This window comes from Eretmochelys imbricata, chromosome 4 (assembly GCF_965152235.1).
Source record: "Eretmochelys imbricata isolate rEreImb1 chromosome 4, rEreImb1.hap1, whole genome shotgun sequence".
Lineage (NCBI taxonomy): Eukaryota > Metazoa > Chordata > Testudines > Cheloniidae > Eretmochelys > Eretmochelys imbricata.
In genome coordinates this window covers 16,330,872-16,352,555 of record NC_135575.1, presented here as the reverse complement: position 1 = coordinate 16,352,555, position 21,684 = coordinate 16,330,872, and the positions used below count along the sequence as shown (strand labels likewise).

At 40.4% G+C, this 21,684-nt stretch overlaps 1 protein-coding gene across 3 annotated transcripts in view; it reads left to right on the top strand.

Moving 5' to 3' along the window:
• Window positions 1–18,134, top strand: part of MOB1B (MOB kinase activator 1B) — an 82,255-nt gene extending 64,121 nt beyond the window's left edge. For all 3 annotated transcript variants that reach the window (XM_077814893.1, XM_077814894.1, XM_077814892.1), the window contains 3 exons: window positions 6,567–6,700; window positions 8,545–8,708; window positions 9,455–18,134. In XM_077814893.1, coding sequence (XP_077671019.1) covers window positions 6,567–6,700; window positions 8,545–8,708; window positions 9,455–9,532 — 376 coding nt within the window. In that variant the 3' untranslated portion in view covers window positions 9,533–18,134. The remainder of the gene's footprint in view (window positions 1–6,566; window positions 6,701–8,544; window positions 8,709–9,454) is intronic.
• Window positions 18,135–21,684: the final 3,550 nt, after the last annotated feature.

The window sequence follows — 21,684 nt, the reverse complement described above, 5'->3', positions numbered from 1 at the left end:
AAAGGGAGGGAGACATACCAGGATGTAATGGGGCTTCTCTGGCAGCAAACACAGATGCTGCAGACTCTTGTGGACCTGCAGGTTCAACAATCACGGACTTGCCTCCCTTTGCAGTCTCTGGAAAACTCCATTACAGCACCTCCCTAATCCCCCTCTATGTTCCACATGGCATCAAAGGCCTACCCTACCATGGCATCCCTAGCCCTACCACTCCTCCCTAGAGGGATGTTAAGGAGAACCACAGCTTCATATCTACTGACCTGTGAAAGCCATGGTGGTTGTGTGTAGCTAAAATGAACCTGAATGTTTTTTCCACTACTTAAGTTCTGTTCCATAAATTTATTAAGGCTTTAATGCATTTGCTTTTAATTTGCACAGAATTTTTTTTACAATATTTGCCTTACTCAATAAAATTTTATTGTTTAGAAAATAATATTTTACTTCCCAGCATATGCTGCAGAATGCCTAATGGTAGTGAAAGCACCCACTTGCTGTACGGTCTGACACAACTCACAGGATCAGTGACAAACAGTGCAATAGTCATAAATGTACAGCAAGCACCACAAAATAAATAGGTGCATTGACACTGTTATATTCATAAATATACACCGAGTACAGAACTCCATAATTCCTAACAAGCCCCAAGACAGCAAGGCGCAGGTAGAGCACAATACATCACAACCCATTACTGTGGTTTCACTGTCAGTGTTTTTTCAAAGCCTCCTTGAGCCATATAGCTCCATGTTGAGCTCTTCTAATAGCCTTTTTGTCTGGCTGTTCAAACTCAGCAGACAGCCGCTCCACTTCTGTTCTTCATCCAGGCAGCAACTTTTCCCCCTTTTCTTCAGAGATATTGTGCAGGACACAGGAGGCAGCTATAACCATTGGGATATTTTTCTCACTAAGATCCAATCTTGTGAGTAAACAACGCCAGCTTCCCTTCAGTCTGCCAAAAGTACATTCAACTGTCATTCTGCACCTGCTGAGCTAGTAGTTGAATCTTTCTTTAGTGCCGTCAAGATGGCTGGTGTATGGCTTTATGAGCCAGGAGAGCAAAGGGTAGGCTAGTCCCTCCAGATCACTGTTGGCATTTCAACATCGCCTGTCGTGATCCATTGGTCGGAAAAGTAGGTCCCAGCTTGTAGTTTTCTGAACATTCCTGTGTTCTTAAGATGCGAGTGTCGTGCAGCTTCCCTGACCAGCCCACTTTGATGTTGGTAAAGCATCGCTGGTGATCCAGCAGTACTTGCATAACCATAGAAAAGTAGCCCTTTCTGTAGCTGTATGCTGTGGCAAGCTGGTCAGGTGCCAAAATAGGGATATACTTGACTGCAGTTGTGGAACCCTGCTGCTGCAAATCCATCCACTAAGTCCTGCACATTGCCAAGAGTCACAGTCCTGCAGGAGGCGATTAATGGCCCTGCTCACTTACATGACATCAGCCCCCAGAGGGGATTTTCCAACTCCAAAATGATTTCCCATTGACCGGTAACAATCAGGCATTGTAAGTTTCCACAGTGTGATCGCCACTCACTTCTCCATTGTCAGTGCAGCTCTCATTCTGGTGTCCCTGTGCTCGAGGGCTGGGGCAAGCTCAGCACACAGATCCAGGAATGGGGCATTGCACATCCAAAAGTTCTGCAGCCACTGCTTATCATCGCAAACCTGCATTACGATGCAATCCCACCAATCAGGTCTCATTTCTCTGTCTCAGAAGCAGTGCTGCACCGTCTGCAGCTGCTCCTTGAACACCACCAAGAATCTTGAATTGGTTCTCACTGTGTCCCACAGCATTGGCCCTCTATGAAATCATCATGTTCTGTGCTGATTTGGTTCTTCTTGCAGCTCTGCAAATGCCAGAGGATCATGCATCCTGTGCTTGCAATGCTCAATACAATAGTGCAGAGCTATGCAGGCTTCATGCTTCTGTCAGAGATGTCAGACAGCGAGGAGGGCCACGCAGGCTTGTGGGATTTTTTTAAAAGGTAGGAAAATTATGGGATGTAGATGACCTTATGGGATGGAGAAAGTTGCTTGCCTGTAAGGTGACCCCTTGCTCCCAGATCACCCCTGCATGACTCATTTCTGCCTGACAATGCATTGCCAGATCTTCCCAAAAGGCAGTGGGACCAAGCACCTACATCCCACCACAATGGGAAACCCGTGGTGCACCGCACAGAGCATCAACACACGCACTCCTGAGTCCATGCAGTGCTGATACAAGGAACTAAGTATGCTTGCACACAAGTGGTATACTAACTGCATCAGCTTTATGCCGATGTAACTTGTTTGCAAAAGTTTGCTGTGTAGACATGACCTAAGTTATACCAGTATAAGGCACCTTTATTCAAGTATAATTGCATCCACACTAGGACTTTTACCAATAAAGTATTGTGGTTAAAAATCCCACCTCTAATCAAAAGTGGTATCAGTACAAAAACTATGTAGGCCATATCTTGAATTTTTTTTCCTTCAGGTGGGTCATGGTCAGAGCTACTATTTCTAATAAATAAAATGTGAAGGATTGTTAAGGTGTTGCTTGTCATGTTTCCAAAGGGTGGAGAATGTACACTAGCATGTTGGAATTATTAATAATATTACTAATTATTAATATTAATGTGGGAGACCACCAGACACTAATATAACCATAAATTCCTTTAAGGCCAAATGGCTATACAATTACTCTATACGTGCCTTACGGCCTAAAAATAAGCAGTCACTACACCCAACAGCGTAACAAAGGGCTGCTCTACGCTACACAGTAAGGTCAACATAAGGCAGCTTATTGACCTAATTATGTCAGTGTCTACACTTCAGCCTTCCTCCTGCCGACGTAAGTGCCCTACTACACCAGCATAATAACTGCACCTCCACGAGAGGCATAAGGCTTATGTCGGTGTAGTTAGGGCGAAGCAGTGTGTGTGTAGACACTGCCTTACTTACATCAGCTGTTGGTTCTCATGTCAATTTCATGGCAGGAGCCAGGCAGTTAGAGCCCAGCTGCCTCCCACCACCAGTTCCCAAAAATGGGGTTGTCACATCAGCTAGGCCTACCCACGCTTTAGGTAAGACAATTACGCATGTAGGCTCTTGTGTTAAGAGCCCTTTGCTTTTGTTATGCTTTGTTCCTATTGATGAGAATAAGTAATACTTTGTTTTGGGAAGGCTGTTTTACGTCCCTGTATTCACACACTGGTCACAGCTCATGAAAGGAAAAATAGTGGGACTCGCTGCGGAATCACAGTTGGTATACAGGACCCAATCTGAGAGTGGGAAAATCGCAGGATTCCATCTTGGGACAGGTGAAGTGAAGAAGTCTTAACACTTAAGAGGGTTGCACTCAGGAAGGCAGACAGTAGTCAAAGGTACAATTAACTCTGAGCCGTGACAATGAAAACAGGGAGTATTGACAAAAATAAATAAAACACAAGTAGATCTTCTTGGACCATGAGTCTCATAAACTGAAGTGAGCTAATTTGAGAAACCTTTGCCAGGCACCTTTTTGTGGGGCGGGTGGGGGGGGAGGAGGGAGGAGAAAGAGAGAGAATGTGTATGTGAGAGTGAGTGAGAGAGAGAGAGAGAAAGGAAGAAGAGTTCTTAACAACTTAAAATGAGGATGATACTTACCCATACTGTAAAGCACTCTGAGATCATCAGATGAGAAGCACAATATATGCTAACTATGTATTACTATTGCTACTGATATTTACTATTTAATTTAGTTTATAAGCAACCCTCTAGTTAATCACTACAAAAATACATATGTTAACTTCCAGTGTCCTGCTCTCTGGTTGCAACATCCTTCTACAAAAACTGAAAAGTGCAGGATATGTAGATTTTTTCCATACTTTTTTGACAAGATGTGTGTAGCACTATTTAGTTATATTAAAAGGGAAACAATATCTGATTAGTAACATGTAGCATATAAATGGTTCACTGTTGCAAATCACTGAGACATCCTTTTAGTTTTCAAAGCAAAACTGGAAGGTTTGTTTTCAGAAGCTTATGAAATATGTAACCAAACTGAAGATCCACTGATGAGTGAAAATAATCTTCCCACTGGCATGGGCGTGGAGTCTTGTGCATCTGCTGCACATTATTAGTGTTTAGTCTTTGCAAATACCAAGATAAATATTTGAGGTAACCCCCTGGAATTGGACAGATTGGGCTAAAGAACTTTTTGACATGGGGAATCCTACCTTGTGTTCTGGGCAAGTCTTAAATGCAAGCAGCTTCTGGGTGTCTGTGTCTGGGGTCTCTGCAGCTCACACTCACTACGTCTTTCCAGCAGCTATCTTAGGAAGGGACCTTTAAGTACAGGAAGTTATTTCCTAGGGTTCTTTGCATACCTCCCTGACCTGAGATCTTGCTTGAAGATGGGGAACTGCTTGCTGGTATAAGACTGGAATGATTTCTCTTATTAGCCAAGGGTCAATTTATGTTCTTCACATATACATAGTCATGCACTATGGGCTCAGTCCTGTTCCTGTGGCTCTGGGTCTTCACTGGAGATTTTACCAGACCAGCCCTTTACAAGCATATTTGGTACCTTGAGCAACTAGCAATCGATTAACTCGGATAAAAATTCTAGCGTAGACGTGCCCATTGAGGTCAGTAGCAACAGCACGAAGAGTCCTTATTGTTCTGCCTTCCACTACCCAGTCGTCCACTGTATGATTAATTGTCAAAAAAATAAAAATAGGGAAAGAAAATAGTAAGTTTCACTTACTCATGTCTTAAAACAATGTCTCCTATTCATACCCATATTCTTTCCTCAACCCAACCAAAACGAGCTACACCTGCTTTCCATCATCAGTCCTCATTACTATATTTGCCACATCAACTGCCATGTAACCATAAGCAGATCAAGCACATTGAAAAATTATTAGTCTGTATAAAATATATTGTTAAAGTAATATGTTTACAAGGTTCTGGGAAGGAGGGGAAATTGAGTATTGCTTCATTTCCCCCTTTTCTCATTGTGTTTCATGTCTGCCAATAGGTACACACCAGAAAAAACATGAAGGCCAAAATTTTCACATCTGGATGTCTAGGGTTAGACTTGCAAGTCCAAATTTAGGGTTCGACTTGCAAGTCCAAATTTAGGTATCTTCATAAAAGTGGCCTCCCCCCCCCCCCCCCCCCGAGTGAGCACTTGAAAGATCCCTTTGACTTCAGTTAGATTTGTGGGTGCTCAGCACTTCTGTATTCAGGCACCTAAAAAAAAGAGGCCTGACTTTTAGAAGTGAAGAGTATCCACAAATCTCAATTTTGGCCGAAGCTAATAACTTAATTAAATAGGAAATTGCTGTTCCTCTGCCTTACATGTCTGCTGTGAGAACAGTTATATATCCTCATTTGAATCTGCCTCTTTAAATAGCTCCTCACTCTCAGCAGTGTGCCAACCCACTTACCTTATTCATTTTCTCCACACCATTCATGATACTTTAGATCTCTATCATATCTCCCCATAGTCACCTGTTTTCCAAGCTGAAAAATCTGACTTTTTAATCTCTCCTTGTATGGAAGCTATTCCATACCCTTAATAATTTTTGTTGCCCTTCTCTGTACCTTTTCCAATTCTAATATATCTTTTTTTGAGATGGGGAGACAAGAATAGCACACAGTATTGAAAGTGTGGGCGTACCATGGATTTATTTAGTGGCATTATGATATTGCTGTCTTCTTATCTATCCTTTTCCTAATGGTTCCTAACATTGTTTGCTTTTTTGACTGCTGTTGTACATTGACTAGATGTTTTCAAAGAACTATCCATGATTTGATAAACCAAGAGAGATGTGTAAATAAACGTTAGTCTTGTTTATTGCCGTAACTGATCTCTCTTCTAAAAATTATTATGAAAAGGTTCTCCTAGTTGCTGATTTAACTGACAAAACACTTTAAATTGTTTAAAACAGGCACTGTCTGATTAAATTGTCCACAATTTTGCTCTTGTGTAAAACAAATATATTTTAAATATATTTTTACAAAGATGTATGACAAATAAAATTGTTCTCATAATTTTAATTCTGGAGGAAACATTTTTAAACAAACATTCCCCTGCTGTTTGCCAGTGAAACATCACAGCATTCTGCTATTGTGTTAAGAATAGAAAATGAAAGTGACTAGGCTATTTTCAGTCCAAGCTGAAAAAAATGAAGAGTAAATTTAAGCTGTTTAAAAGTTAAGATTTATTTAAATTCTTTCAGTTCTAATAATTTAAGATCAGATTTGTAGGATAGGTAACAATGTTTTCTCTGAAAGCACATGGATTTAAACTGGCAGTATCATTCTGTTTTGTATTTAGAGGAATATCTATTTTTATATATAGATAGATAGATAGATATAAAATATAGCTCATTGGTTCCTTTGGGAGGACTGCAGCACTCAGCAGTCCTTTTCATTTCTGAGTTGGTGGTAGGGAAGGACCTGGAGTGAGTGTCTCTAAAAGAAGTATAAAAATCAAGTTCAATCCTTAAACAGAAATGAAAAACCTTTCCAAGGCTTTTGTATGAATGACTCAGTTGTGTGTTCAAGAGATGTCTTTCCTTTCTGTTCCAACCCAGATACGAGTATCACTGGGCAGATGGGACAAACATAAAGAAACCAATCAAGTGCTCAGCACCAAAGTACATTGATTACCTGATGACTTGGGTCCAGGATCAGCTGGATGACGAAACACTATTTCCATCCAAAATAGGTAAAAATGAACAGTGAAATCAGCATCCAGTTGTACAGGACTATTAAGATCTCTTAGCATTGAAAAAAGCATGTGTAGCTTTGTGTCTGAATTTACAGGATGGAAAAAATATTGATTCAACCCCAAAGGGAACTCAGCAATAAACAGAAATAGTGAGCTGTTGAATATTGAGTTGTTTCTTAAATTATTAGTGACTGCTGTAGGACAGTTAAAGAACAATGTATTAATACACTGAAAGGTACTTGCATGTGTTTAAGCAGGTACAATTTGTGTGCCTGGCTATTGGACATGATACATAATAGAGCAATCCTTAATAAAAACCTGTTAAAATTCAGGATGTAGAAAAAGGGTGTTTCTGTTTAAATAAGCAACTGTATTTTCATTGATTCTTCAGCTTTCTCCTTTTAAAAAGCAGAGTGTTTCTCCTAGAGAAATAGGAGAGGAGGAAAAGTAATTCCAACCCCTGTACCTTATCCTCAGTGTCTTTTTGCAGAATATAGTGTTTTCCCAACTACCAAAATAAGCATAGCCCCAAGGAGGTATTCCCCGACTGGATCAGCATTGCATCCTTGATTGTGAATACAGAACTTACTGTTTACAAATAAATTGGGAAATGTTTTATGTTTTGAGGAGGCTTCTTTAAATGCATGGCACTATTCAGGAAGCAGTTAATGACAGCCCATTTTAGAAAATGGACCATCTGTCAAAATCAAATGGCTTTTGCTTTTACTTGTTCATGGTTTTAGTCGGGTGCATTGAACCTATAATAGGTTTGTTTTTTTAAGTCATCCCTCTTCCCAACTATCCCCTGCTCAGTAGGTGGCAATGTAGAACCTGTTAGCAGAATGGCATTTGCTTTAGTGCTTCAGTTCAGAGCTGTTGGGGGAGAGGAAAACTGCTTTTATTATTATTAACAGTAATGTTTATTGTGTTTTTAATTATTTAATGTTTATCTTAGTGTAGTGCACAGAGGGCTTGGATCTCCATTTTGTTTGGCCCTGTTCAAGTGTGTGTGTGTGTGTGTGTGTGTGTGTGTGTGTATATATATATATATATATATGAAGACCTTTTTTAATAGGATGGGGGATGGGTCACTATAAGCAGTGACTCAGAAAATGACCAACAGGTTCATAGTGGATAACCAAGTGAGCATGCACTGCCAATGTGATGCAGTAGCTTAAGAGAGCAAATGCAATCCTTAGATGTATAAGCAAGGAAATATTGAGTAGGAGTAAGGAGGTTTTATTGCCCCAGTGTAAGGGATAAGTGAGACCACTACTCACATACTCCATCTGATTCTGGTGTCCACAGAGTAAAAAGTATGTTGATAAATTGGAAAGGATTCAGGAAAGAGCTACAAGAATGATTTGAAGTCTGTCGTACGGTGAGACACAAAAGAAGCTCAATCTATTTAGTTTATCCAAGAGAAGGTTGAGAGGTAACTTGATCATAGTTATGTACCTACATGGGGAGAAGATTTCTGATAATAGAGGACACTTTAATCTAACAGACTAAGGCATAACAAGTGGTTGGAAGCTGAAGCTAGACAAATTCAAACTAGAAATTAGGTGCAATTTTTTTTTTGACAGCAAGGGTAACCATTGGAACAATTTACACAGAGGGGGATTTTCCATCATTTGAAGTCTTTAAAGCAAGAATGGGATGTCTTTCTGCAACATAGGCTCTAACTCAGATAGGCATTATAGGCTTGATGTAGGAATCACTGGGTGAAATCATGGCCTGTGTTATGTGCTAAGTGATCATAATAGTCCCTCTGGTTTTAAAATCTATGAAGACATGGTCTTTGCCCCCAAAGAGCTTACAATACATTTATTTCTTTTTAGGTGTTCCTTTCCCAAAGAACTTCATGTCAGTGGCAAAGACCATTCTAAAGCGTCTCTTTAGAGTTTATGCTCACATTTACCACCAGCACTTTGATCCAGTGATCCAGCTGCAAGAAGAGGCACATCTTAATACATCCTTCAAGCACTTTATTTTTTTTGTTCAGGTAAATTAGCATAAGAATGCTATGGTAATGGTTGCCTTTTACTCTGAAGACAGGATATATTAAAATGTTGATATATAAAAATACCATTCTTTGAGTTTTCTAGCAGCTGGTATAGAAGCAGGTGTTGTTACATAATTGGGAAGCTCTAAGCCCAAGATGCTACCTTACTTGTATTCCAGTGTATAATTATTGCTATAAGTATTAACAGATTGCAACAATGGATTATGACATGTTTCCACAAAACATACAAGTACCAAAGAAAACCTTAATTCACAGCCAGTAGAAGAAGAAAACTCTGAAATCAAGCTGCAAAGAGTGCATTTACTGGCTTCTACTGTTTTTCCACCAAGGAAGTGGCCCTTTAGAAGTTATAGAAGGGGAACAACTGTCTGAGCTGCATTGTTGAATGGCCTTAATACAGAACAGGATCTGAGAAGGGAGTTTACTGAGTGTGAAGTAAAATCTTTTTTTGGAATATAGATCTACCAGGCACTTTATTGAACACACTAATTCATTTCACATAGACTGCTGAATAGCCTTCTGTTGATGGTAACCATATTTAGTCATTAGTGACCTAGATTGGATTTGAACCAGCTACCTAGATGTTGAAAATGGCTAACAGGTAAGCCTGGACGATTGCAAACTGCAGGGTAACTTTATAATTAAATGTAAAGCTGGTACTAACATGACATTGTCTGTGCAAGTAAAATGTTGTTCTCTCCCCCTCCCCCGCCCCCCTTCTACAGGAATTCAACCTTATTGACAGAAGAGAACTGGCTCCACTTCAAGAACTGATTGAAAAACTGACCTCTAAGGATAGATAAAAGGAAGTGGATTTGTGGAAATAGCAAGCGTGTGGTATTTCTGGGGTTTTTGTTTGTTTGTTTTGTTCTGTTTTGAAAACAAAACAAAACCTTGTTCTGTTTTTACAGGCAGCCAAGATCCACTCTTTGTGCTTTTATTAGGGGAAATCTTTGTCTTTTAGGGACATGCAGTAAATGGCTTTTTTTCCTCATTGTGGATTTTTAGTAGATTTTGAGTGTTTATAAAGGAAGTATGCTTGTTGGGGGATTTGACACTGCTGATGGATGGGTTCTCTTTTGTGTCAATTGTAGCCCATTCTCACTAAGTCCCTAAAAAACTTACATTCTCTAAGTGCCTTGGCAGACTCACTTCTGAGGTGCAAAGCACACACAATACTGAACATTGCTGGAAACAGAAAATATAACGTACCCAGGACACTTACTGATGCTTGGTTTAGAATATATATGCTTAAAGTACAAAAGCCATAACTTACTTAAATCAGTGATCTCCAGCTTTTAATACAAAGTATCACCATTAAAAAAGATTAATATAAAGCTTCTCAAAACTAGGTATTTCTAAAAAAACAAAAAAAGTAAAAATGAAAAATTATAGCGATGGTAACACTTCAGATCATGTCCTAGTCACCACACCTAAATGATAAAGATTTTAAAATCATGGACAACCCAGGATAGCAGAGGGCTGGCTCTCCATTCCACTGTAGTTTTGCTTTCCTTATTACTTATATTTATTTTGTTAATATAAATATCAACTCAGGCCAGCCTAATGTACTGTAAGGTACATTACTTCCTTTAATAAAGTTTCCTAGCATTTCCCAAATGAGCCAACCAATTTGCAAAAGTATCTTCAGTGAGAAGGAAGGATCTATTTATTCATCATCAAAAATGACACGTAAGTAATATTAAGAAAAATCTTGTTTTAAATCCACTGGAGTGATGCCATTTAAACATGAGCAGTAAAAAGCTAACTCGAGATTAGAGCTCAGATTCTCAAGCTTTTCCAGAAGAGAACATCTCTTTGTAGAAAGATTGTCTTGTGGACCACTTTCCATTTGCAGTCAGAAGGCCCACAGCCCGTCTTGTTCATAATTGTATGAGGTCTCTGTGGCAACTACAGCAATTGTTTACTTGGGGAAAGTTATATTAAGTAATATTTGTATATTTTTAGCTGTTTTTAGAGCGGCAAGTGCTTTTGTTCTTTTTGAGGAAACAATTACACAGTCTCCTTTTTCTTTTATTTCATATCTCCCTCCCTTTCTGGTCCAGTTTCTCTCAAACTGGAAAGTGGGAGAACCAGTACCGTGTGGCAAGACATTTCCATTGACCACCCGCCAGTGGTCCACAGACTACTATTTGGACATATAGCTGTGCTATAGCTATGTGAAACTCAGGGGGTTCCGTCTCAGAAATTCATATGGAACGTGTCTTTGCTTTCAATCTGTGTATCTTTGTATCTGTCAAATTTTGATTTCAAATACATTTGTCTTACACATTTGTAATGTGCCATCCCCATAGTATCATCAGTATCTAGGTGCCAAGTCTCAAAATGAAAAAGTAGCCAGTTTTCACTTGCTCTTGCATCATAACTTAGCAGAACCACAGATTTTACATGATTTTGATGCAAAGATGTAAATTGATCCATGATAGTGACCTCCTTTGTAAAGCACTTTGAGAGCTAAAGATGAAAAGCACTATAAAAGAACTAGCTATTATTATTACACACTAGCATGGCTCTTGAACCTTGGTGATCTTTAGATTTTTACAGTTTGTGACAGAACAATAGAAGTATTGCAGAATATCCTGAAACCATACAAACATTTCACACACCTCTGCTTGACACACATTTTTGACTTTGATAGTTAGGAGTGGGTAATTATGTATGGAAAAACACAATTACACATGCAAAGAGCCTGCAAAATTTGTAACTGGCCATTTGTGCATGCAGATGTAAGTGGTATTTGCGTATACAGATTACATACACACTTAATTTTGGAAGTCAGGCCCACATTCTTGAAATAGGAAACTCCATTGCTTTACTATTACTTACTGAGCCAAATCATCTGAAGCTTGAAAACAATCTTGTACCTAAACAAATATCCTCCAATTGGGCAAAAGATTTCTAGTGTAGCAAAAGCTGATGTTAGCTGACTTTTTGTTTGCTTAACTGATTACTGATACCGTAACCTTATTTGTTACTTGAACTAAGCATAGCTCTGGGAATCCAGCTATGGACTAGCAAACTGCCCTGATACTCTGTTCATTGCTTCTCCTGTATAGAAAGACCACGTTTTAGATAGCTGTTACAAATTAGTAAGGGAAGCTCAGGTAAGTCATGCTCACGTTGTATCTTACAATTGATTACACTAGTATGGCGGCAATTGATAGCAGCAGAAAAGTTAAAATTATAATTTAACATTCAGACATTCCCTCAGCTTCATCAGAACGTTTCTTTAAGATATACAAATCCCTTGGGTGTATGTTAGCTGATCTATATCTTGGATTTACAGGTCAAATTACAGCACAGGGTTTTATTGGCCTTAAAGACAAGCTGCCAAGGGGTGGGGGAAGCAATTGGGTTTGTGTCTTTTTTTCCTTCTTTGTGATATATCTAGATCTGAAAGATGTTCCCAAAAAATGGGGTGAAAAGGAGAAGCAGCTGCCATTCTTTTGCTCTCTTATATTAGAAATATTAGGTCGTGGCTTCCTGTTTTTTCTGGAAGCCTCCTTGAAAAACCAGAGTGGGAGCTTTCTGAGCCCACAGTTGAAGGGTCAAGGTGTTTGAATCTTTCACACAGGTTGATTTTCTTTCACATATTTGAACAAAAAACAGGTTTAAAAAGTCAGACTGAAATCTCCTCCTCTCTCAATTGCTGATGTTCCAGTCTCTCCCTTATATGAAAAAAACAAAATGTTACCTGGTCTTGGGAAGAAGATCTTTGAGCTCTTCCTACATCAGAAAGAAGTAAAAAGGGTATGAACACAATTTATCTTCCGACAACTGAAATATTCACACCTGACGTTTTACTAACTCACTGTTCCTAGAGTTTATAGGCTCTGGGCCAGTATTAGGAAGAGCTTAGCAATGTGTAATTTACTGCAGGAGTCCACAGCAAGGGCAGCTTGGATGTGCTTCAGCCAGCAGTGCATGCAGTAGCTGGCTATACGTCTGAATGCACTCCCTAGTGTCAGAACATGCCCACTCTGAGGCTGTGGTATACTGGCTTGTGCAAGAACCAGTCCCCCCATGTCTCATTCAAGTGTTGGAGAAAGAGGTTCCCTATGCCTTCCCCTCCTAGCAAACTGTGCTGTGCACATAAAAGGGGCTGCTCTTGGTCTTCCATGTTAAGTAAGATCATAGGGAACTCAATACTTATCTAGGCTGAGTTGCACAAGTCGATGCCTGAGTATTGGTCTCAATATTTTATTTCCTTGCATTTGGGGGCTCCTTGGAGGCTATTCACGTGTATGGGATGGGGTAGACAACTGATCCAAATACTAAATCCAGTTTCAGAACTCTAGCTATAATTAACTGTAGATCTGTTATGGTCCAAGGGTCTTTTTAGTTCCTGGATAATTAACTCAACAGACTAAATGGCTCTGAAGCCTTTTTCTTTTGAGTTACCGGGGCACATAAAGGTATCCATCTGACTATTCAGATGGCAGAGTCATCCCCTAAAACTTAAACTGAACAAACTGTTCTAATGCATTTCAGACATGAAGAAAACTAAATTTTTTAATTGCTCTTGGGTCTGTGGCCTTTTATGCTTCGCTTCAGTCTGAAGAATGTTTTATAGCTGAAAACTGGGGGCTTGTAATGGAAATACACTGACAGGCTTTTAATTGTATGGAGGCGTAAGTGGTGCTGCTTTTAATAGCTAACGGCATCTGCGTCATTAATTTTCATTTCCACTGAAAACTGCTTTGCTGAGCTTACTGTAATCAGTATTGGTTTACTGGTCAGTGTGGGTGTTCAGTGTGCAGATTATGCTTCTGGCAAGAGGAAAAATATTTTGACCATTGGTAATCTTCTTGCATCTCTAGAAGGCACTAGACTTTGGCCTGGTCTACACTACAAAGTTATGTTGACAAAAGGCACCATACGTTGACCTCGTTGTGCAAATGTCTTCACTTAAATGTGGCTCCTGATGACATAAATTCCCTGCTATGCCAGCTTAATAACACCACCTCCCCGAGTGGTGTAGAGCTATGGTTGATAGGATTAGGTCGACGCACTGTGAGTGTAGACACTGTGTTATTTATGTGACTGTTATTGTCCTCCAGCAGCTGCCCCACACTGATCACCCTTGTGAATTCCGCTGCTCAGGTGGCACAGAGGCCAGAAGTGTCTCTCCCCAACTCGCACCTTTTAAAGCCCCATTAATTTTTGACATTCATTTTTCTGGCTTGGCGAGCACACCTAGCAGCTCTCCATTGTTCAGCGGAACTGCCCAGCTGATGCTGCTGCCTACATGCTCCGGATGTGCTCCTGCCTGGAGTACACAGGAGGTATTGGATCTCCTGGGCCTTCAGGGACACAAGGCTGTGCAGGCACAGCTCCGAATTAGTGGTAGAAATGTGGACATCTATGAGCAGATTGCTCAGGGGATGCATGAGAAGGGGTATAGCAGGGACCAGCAGCAGTGCCACAGGAAAGCCAAGGAGCTGTGGCAGGCATACCAGAAGGCCATCAACAATCAATCCATTGCCAAGCCACAGACCTGCCGCATTTACAAATTGCTGCATGCTGTATTTGGTGGAGAAACCACCCCCCTCTCTGAAAGCACCATGGATACGTCTGAGGAGCCTGAGTCACAGACCCACGCCATGAACAGTGAGGAGGAGGTGGTGGACAAGGAAGAGGAGGAGAAGAATGGGGGACAGACAACAGGGGGGGATCCAGCTGCACAGCGAGCCAGGACCTGTTTTTGACTGCAGCGCAGTCCAGCCAGTTCCGCACAGGAGAGCCCGATGTAGGGGAAGAAAGCTCAGATAAATGTATAGTTTAATTTTCAATAACAGAGATGCCCCCCACCTCAAAGTAGCAGGGCACATCTTTTGAGTTATCATTAATTTACGTGTGCTAGAAGAGGGAGTGGTACAACCAAGAGAGGCAGCGTTGCTATCTGCTTTTCCGTCCCCTCTAGAGTTGTGAGGGGGGGTGGCATACAGAGCAGTTTATTTGTGCGCGCAGGGATGTCCTTGAATCCTGTGGAGATCTCAATGAAACTTTCATGGAGGAACTCTGCAATCCTGTGCCAAAGGTTTCTAGGGATGGCAGCCTTATTTCTACTGCCACGGTAGGACACTTACCCACGCCAATCAGTGATAACTTTAGCAGGTACCATTGCAGTATGCAGGCTAGCAGCATACGGGCCTGGGCAGCTTCTGGACACCAGCAGCAGCTGTGCTCTCTCTGCCTCTGTTACCCTCAGGAGTGAGATACTAAGTAAAGTCATCACCGCCTGTGGAAAATGGTGCCAGTATTCATTGCCATTGGCCTGTACTACTAGAATCATGCAGTTGAGCAATTCCCTCCTCGTTTCCCCAGGCTCAGCAGGGCAGGTGCTGTGACAAGCACCATGCTCAAACAATCCAAGCAGAAGTGAGAATGTAGTGCTTAAAACTTTTGGGGAGCAAAGGGAGTGAGTTCAGCATGTTAAGTTTCACTTTCCGTAGCGAATACATGGCAATGATACCTCTGTGTTTTATCTGCATCTGCTGCCATTGTGGCCTTCAGGGTCTCCCCACCACACCTGTGGAACACCTGAGCCAGATAAGGAAGAGAAAGAAGAGGACTTAGGACGACGTGTTCAGTGAGATCCTATAAGCCAGTGACGAAGCGGACTGTGAGCACAGGCACTGGAGGATGAACATTGCAGACAGTCTAGAGCGGAGAGGAGAAAAGCCCAGGAAAAGAAGAGGAAGATGCACCGGGGCATAATGGGGCTTCGCAGGCAACAAACAGAGCTGCTGAAGACTCTGGTGTACTTGCAGGTGCACCAACAATCCTGGGCTCACCTACCTTTGCAGCCCATTGAGACCTCACTATCGGAACCTTCCTCTACCTCCCCCCCGCACCACATTCCACGTGGCAGCATGGGTTGCTGCACTACCCCTAGCACTCCACCCTGGATGACATTAAGGACCATCACAACGTCACATGTGCTGACGTGTGAAAGCCACGGTTTGTGTATGTGTAGCTGAAATGGACATGAATGTTCTTTCCCCTTCTTAAGTTCTGTTCTCTTGATTTATTAAGTTTTAAATGTATTTGGTTTTGAAATGCCGGAACTTTTGTTTTTTTAGTCCAGATTTTGTTACAGAATAAAATTCTATTAGTTGGAACATAATTGATCTTTATTAGTTCACAGTGTGTACTGGCTGATGTTCACAGTTCTGAAAGCGACCAATTACGTGTTACTGCACAGTATCACACAACTCATAAGATCATTCACAAACAAAATTAATAGGGGCATTAACAATGTTAAATTCCTGCATATACAGCAATCACCTCACAATTCCTTCTGGACTGCAAAAGAATAGGGCTAGACAGACTACATTATTACAACACACATTACCCTGGCTCACTATTAAAATGGTCTTTCAAACCCTCCTTGAGCCATATAGCGCCACATTGAGCTTTTCTAACAGTCCATGTATCTGGCTGCTCAAATTCAATAGACACCTGCTCCACCTCCACCCTGGCAGAAACTTTTCTTCCTTTGCTTCACAGATATTATGCAGGACACAGGAGGCAGCTATAACCATTGGGATATTTTTCTCACTGAGATCAAATCTTGTGAGTAAACAACGCCAGCGTCCCTTCAGATATCCAAAGGCACATTCAACTGTCATGCCACACCTGCTGAGCTGGTAGTTGAAGCATTCCTTGGTGCTGTCAAGATGGCTGGCATACAGCTTCATAAGCCCAGGGAGCAAGGATGAGGCTGGGTTGCCCAGGTCACTGTTGGCATGGTAATCCACCAGTCAAGAAAGTAAGTCCCTGCTTGCAGCTTTCTGAACAGTTCTGTGTTCTTAAAGATGCAAGTATCATGCGCCTTCCCTGACCAGCCCACACTGATGGTGAAGCATCGCTGGTGATCCACCAGTACTTGCATAACCATAGAAAAGTAGCCTTTCTGTTGATGTACTCTGTAGCAAGGTAGTCTGGTCCCAAAACAGGGATATGCGTGCCATCTGTCGCTTGACTGCGCTTTGGGAACCCCATTGCTGTAAAACCATCCACTATGTTCTCCACATTGTAGAGTGTCACAGTCCTGCTTAGCAGGAGGTGATTAATGGCCTTGCATGCTTATATCACAACTGCCCACTTGGTGGATTTCCTGACTCCAAATTAATTCCCAGCTGACCAGTAGCAATCTGGCATTGCAAGTTACTACAGTGCAGTCGCCATTCACTTCTCCACTGTCAGTGCAGCTTTCATTCTGGTGTCCCTGCACTGGAGGGCTTGGGTGAGCTCAGCACACAGACCTAGGAATGTGGCCTTGCACATCTGAAATTTGGCAGCCACTGCTTGTCATCCCAGACCTGCATTATGATGCAATCCCATCAGTCAGTGCTTGTTTCTTGGGCCTTGAAGCAGTGCTCCACCATTTGCAGCTGCTCCGTGAATGCCAACAAGAACCTTGAATTGGTTCTCGCTGTGTCCCACAGCAATCTGTCGTCCAAGGAATCATCATGTTCCCTGCATCTCTTCTTGTGGTTCTGCACTTACTGCAGGATTGTGCACCCTGTGCTTGCAATACTCATTAAAATAGTGCAGAGGTGTTCAGGATCCATGCTTTTGTCAGAGATGGCAGACAGCAAGGAGAGCCACACGGGTTTGTGGGATTTTGAAAAAAAAAGTCTTCAAAATTATGGGATACAGGTGGTGCTATGGGATGGAGACCGTTGCAAATTGGAAAGTTGACCCCATGCTTCCAGTTACCCTGTACAACTCATTTCTGCCCCATCAAACATTGTCAAAACTGCCTAAAAGTGCACCGGATGGTGGCGAGTTGCACAGTGGGATACTTATGCATCAATACAAGTGTTCCTGGTGACTACACGCTCTGCTAACACAACGAGCCCTATATGCGCTCACACAAGCGATGTACTAACTGCAGCAGCTGTATGCTGATGTAAGTTTGTAATGTAGACATGGCCGTAGTCAATGCTTTGCTGTATATCTAAATGAGAACAGTGTTAACCGGAAAGCCCCTTCAAAAAACAATTTACTTGTGATTATTTGGATTAGCATTCTCTATTGAGAGCTTGCAGGCACGGTAAATAATTTTTAAAAAATGCATGGAGCAGTAAAAGGTGTTTTTATATGGTCTAATCAGAAATAGAGTAGAAAGCTTAATCTACTGAAGAATCCAAAACTTTAAAGCAGGGATTTGCAGACCGTAGCTGAGCAGTAGCTGTATTTATTTTGGCAGTCTGCCTTCTCACTTTGGATATTTGATCTCAATTTTAAAACAGCAGCTATGAAAATTCAGGACACTCTTCTGCAGTTCACACTCTCATATATTAGAATTAATATGTAGAATATTAGTCTTACATGGAAAGAAAAGGAGTACTTGTGGCACCTTAGAGACTAACCAATTTATTTGAGCATGAGCTTTCGTGAGCTACAGCTCACTTCATCAGATGCATACCGTGGAAACTGCAGCAGACTGCAGTTTCCACGGTATGCATCTGATGAAGTGAGCTGTAGCTCACGAAAGCTCATGCTCAAATAAATTGGTTAGTCTCTAAGGTGCCACAAGTACTCCTTTTCTTTCCATGTAAGACTAACACGGCTGTTACTCTGAAACCAGTCTTACATGGGCATCTTATTCTTCTGCTGTGTTTGTTACTTGGCATCTAGAAAGCCATTAATTCTGTCGCTGTTCATATAGATAGTTTTGGCTCTTAAAACTACATCTTCTTTGAACAGGGAAGACAAACCTTTTGAAGTTGAGACTTGAGTAGCATATGGGAAGTATGAAATGTGGATTGTGAAAAAAAGTTGGTGGAAACCTTTTTTTAGCACTACTTCTAGATATGTAATAAAAGCTTGGAGATCACTGTCTGAAAGAAAGCTGTTGGAATATACTTTAATTATACTAATCTTGAAGATAATAGCATCTAAGATACTAATGCAGTGCATAGGATAGAGTATCCCTTTTTGTATTATACTTTAAGATTTTAATTTTCAAATATTTTTGCAAAAGACTTGGGACCAGAATTGAGTGTGTTTACACTTGTAGAGCATGGGCACATCAAAATATTAAGCAAAATTCATCTTGGTTTTTAAACTCAGCTGGACTCTAGTAAACTTGGTAACGGAACAGTATCTTTTAAAAAACAGAACAAACCACAACACTAGTCTAGATCCATGTTATAAAGGGATACTCTGTTAGATATTTCATTGTTTTGATATTAAACATTGGAGCGTTAGGCCTTGTTGACACCGGGAGCAGAACCATGCAAGCCACAACTGACCTGGTTATGCTCCCAGTATAGGTTAAGGCCTTACACTTTAATAAGGTTTTAAACAGGTTTTGCTATATTTCAGCTACCAGCGTGTTTGATTATATCGGTGATTTGCGTGGTAACTTCAGGAAGTAATCTACCTTGAGATGAGATCACTGCTGGCATACTCTATTAGTTGTGTTCTGCTATCTTATGCCAGAGGTGAATTTGGTCCAGGGAATTTACGCAATTAGGATGGTAGATAAATTCTAATCACAGACATTTTTAAGTCTTTCATAGTCAAGTCAGGGATTCAAGTTAACTGCACAAGTGGAGAAGATGTGCCACATCCGACTGTTGCTGGTAGCTGATTTGATGTCCAACATGGTAGAGGGGGAGAAAGAAAACAATTTTTAAAGGGGGCAAATAGCCTGTTTGCAAGTGTCTCTAGTTTATTTTACTGCTTACTATGCAATGTAGAACTTTGAACTTTTGCATTTATCTTGATAGAAAACAGAGAGGTACTGTTGTCTATTTAATATTTTGGAACGGAACACTCTCTGAAACTCACTTCACAGGTATAAGACGCCTATTTGCTGCTATTGACTTTCTTTACCTTCCAGATTCCTCCTTTTTCTTTCTTAGCCCCCTTTCCCTGAATCACCATACATAGTTTTATTAAAAATATTTCATTTAGAGGTGTTTTTTGTGCGAGCCAACACTGGTCATTTTTTTTTTTTTTTTTTTTTGGAGTGCTATGTTATTGTATGCAAAACAACAGTTTTCAGCTGAACTGTTAAAGGTGCAGCACGAATATAGACCTGCCTGTTTCTTCCACTAGAAAACTCCCACCATTATTTAGAGCCTTGTTTTCTTGATTGGTAACTTCATTTGAGTTTTCCAAACTGAATCACTAGCACCTCTAATGTTGAGGTTTTAAAACTGTGTAAAAGTTTTGATGTTTTATCTTTTTAGTAGATAACTAACATGGACATTGAGAGTATTACGCACATTTTTTCTCCTTTTTAAGTATAATTTCCTCTTAACAACTGAAGACTGCAAAACGACTAAATTTCAAAAACCTCATTTTTGTTTTAAGAACTCTCCTTAAATTGTTCTTCATAGATTACTGTATTTTTAGGGGAAACTAATTTTGATAGCCATTAAACTGTACTCATTATTTTTGTACATGTGCAACTAAGGACATTTTGGGACACAAGTCTTGGAGGGAACACTTAATTCTTTGCTGTTTTGATTCTTCCTATATGCTGGAGTTGTATTGCTAAATACTACCACTGGAAGCAATACCTTGATGTGCAATGGAGGTGAGAGATGAATGCAATAAAAGTGAATAAGGTTTGAATAAAAATTAATTGCTGGAGGCAAAAGGATATTGCAAAAGCAACACTGTAACCTTCATATTCACTTCTTTATACATCTTAAAGCAGCTGGAAGAAAAAATAGGTGTAAAATATTAAATGCAACATGGGAATCCGTACTGTAAGCTAACCGTGCCAATATTGCTTCAGTTTGTAGTCTTTTATTGATTGGTATTTTAGTTTTAGATCAAAACAGCTTTTGATTAGAAAAGAAGTTGAATGTCTGAAAATCTGCAACATGTTTATTTGAGAGATGTAAATAATGTATACAGATTGCTGTATGTGATGGGATGAAAAAATATTTAAATTCTAGGTTTTTTCAATAAGAAATTGAATGCTGTTTATAAGGAAAAAAATAAATAGCTATGTTTGACCATGATTGTCTTTTTTCTTCCCAGACATGTTTAACTTATATTTCTGATTTGTAGATAGAACTCAGTTAGTTATATAGCTGTATATTGTACACACATGAACGTTCCACCTACAAATTAGATTTTTGTAATTACCCTACTTGAATTTGTGAATATTTGTGTTACAGGCAGACCCAATAGCAATAAAAGAACCTGATGTCCTCTCCTTTCCTTATTGCATGGTTTGAAATGGTAACTTAGAAAAAGTGGGAGAAACCCAAAACGCAATTTGAACTCTGCACTGTACCACTTGATAAGACTTAATGGCCCATTATCTGAAATGTTGGCATCTCTACTGGGGTCATTTTGAAAGCTGTGTTACATAGATTATTTAATACAGATTGTCATTTAAATCATAGCCATGCATTTTATAAAATTAGAACAATACACATTCCCAAAATGTATTCAGTTTGTGCACTAATCTGAGATTTAAGATTTTACTTTTCATAACGCTTCTACTCCATGCAAGCCACATCACCTTCCCTTTGCCCACGGCTAAGCATGACAGCAGCCATATGTCTTGGGTTCCAAAGCCTTGTGGCATCCTACCCCTTGCAGTACTCCAACTTCCTGACCACTCCCTTCTTCCCTACCCACCCATGTAATCCCAGCTAACAAGAATGCTTCCCTTCCTCCACCCTTTGTATTGTCTATTTACATTGTAAACTCTTTGAGGTAGGGATTGCCTCTTACTATGTATGTATGTTGTCTAGCACAATGAAGCCCCCATCTCCTGTGGGGCCTCTAGGCACTACCATACTACAGATAATAAATATTTGTCAAATTAATTAATTTTACAAGAATAAGAATAACAAATCACGGACACTAAAAAATAAACAGAAAATGACAAATCATAGCCCATATATTAACTAGTACTGGAATTGCACAAGAAAGTTGGTCATCTTAA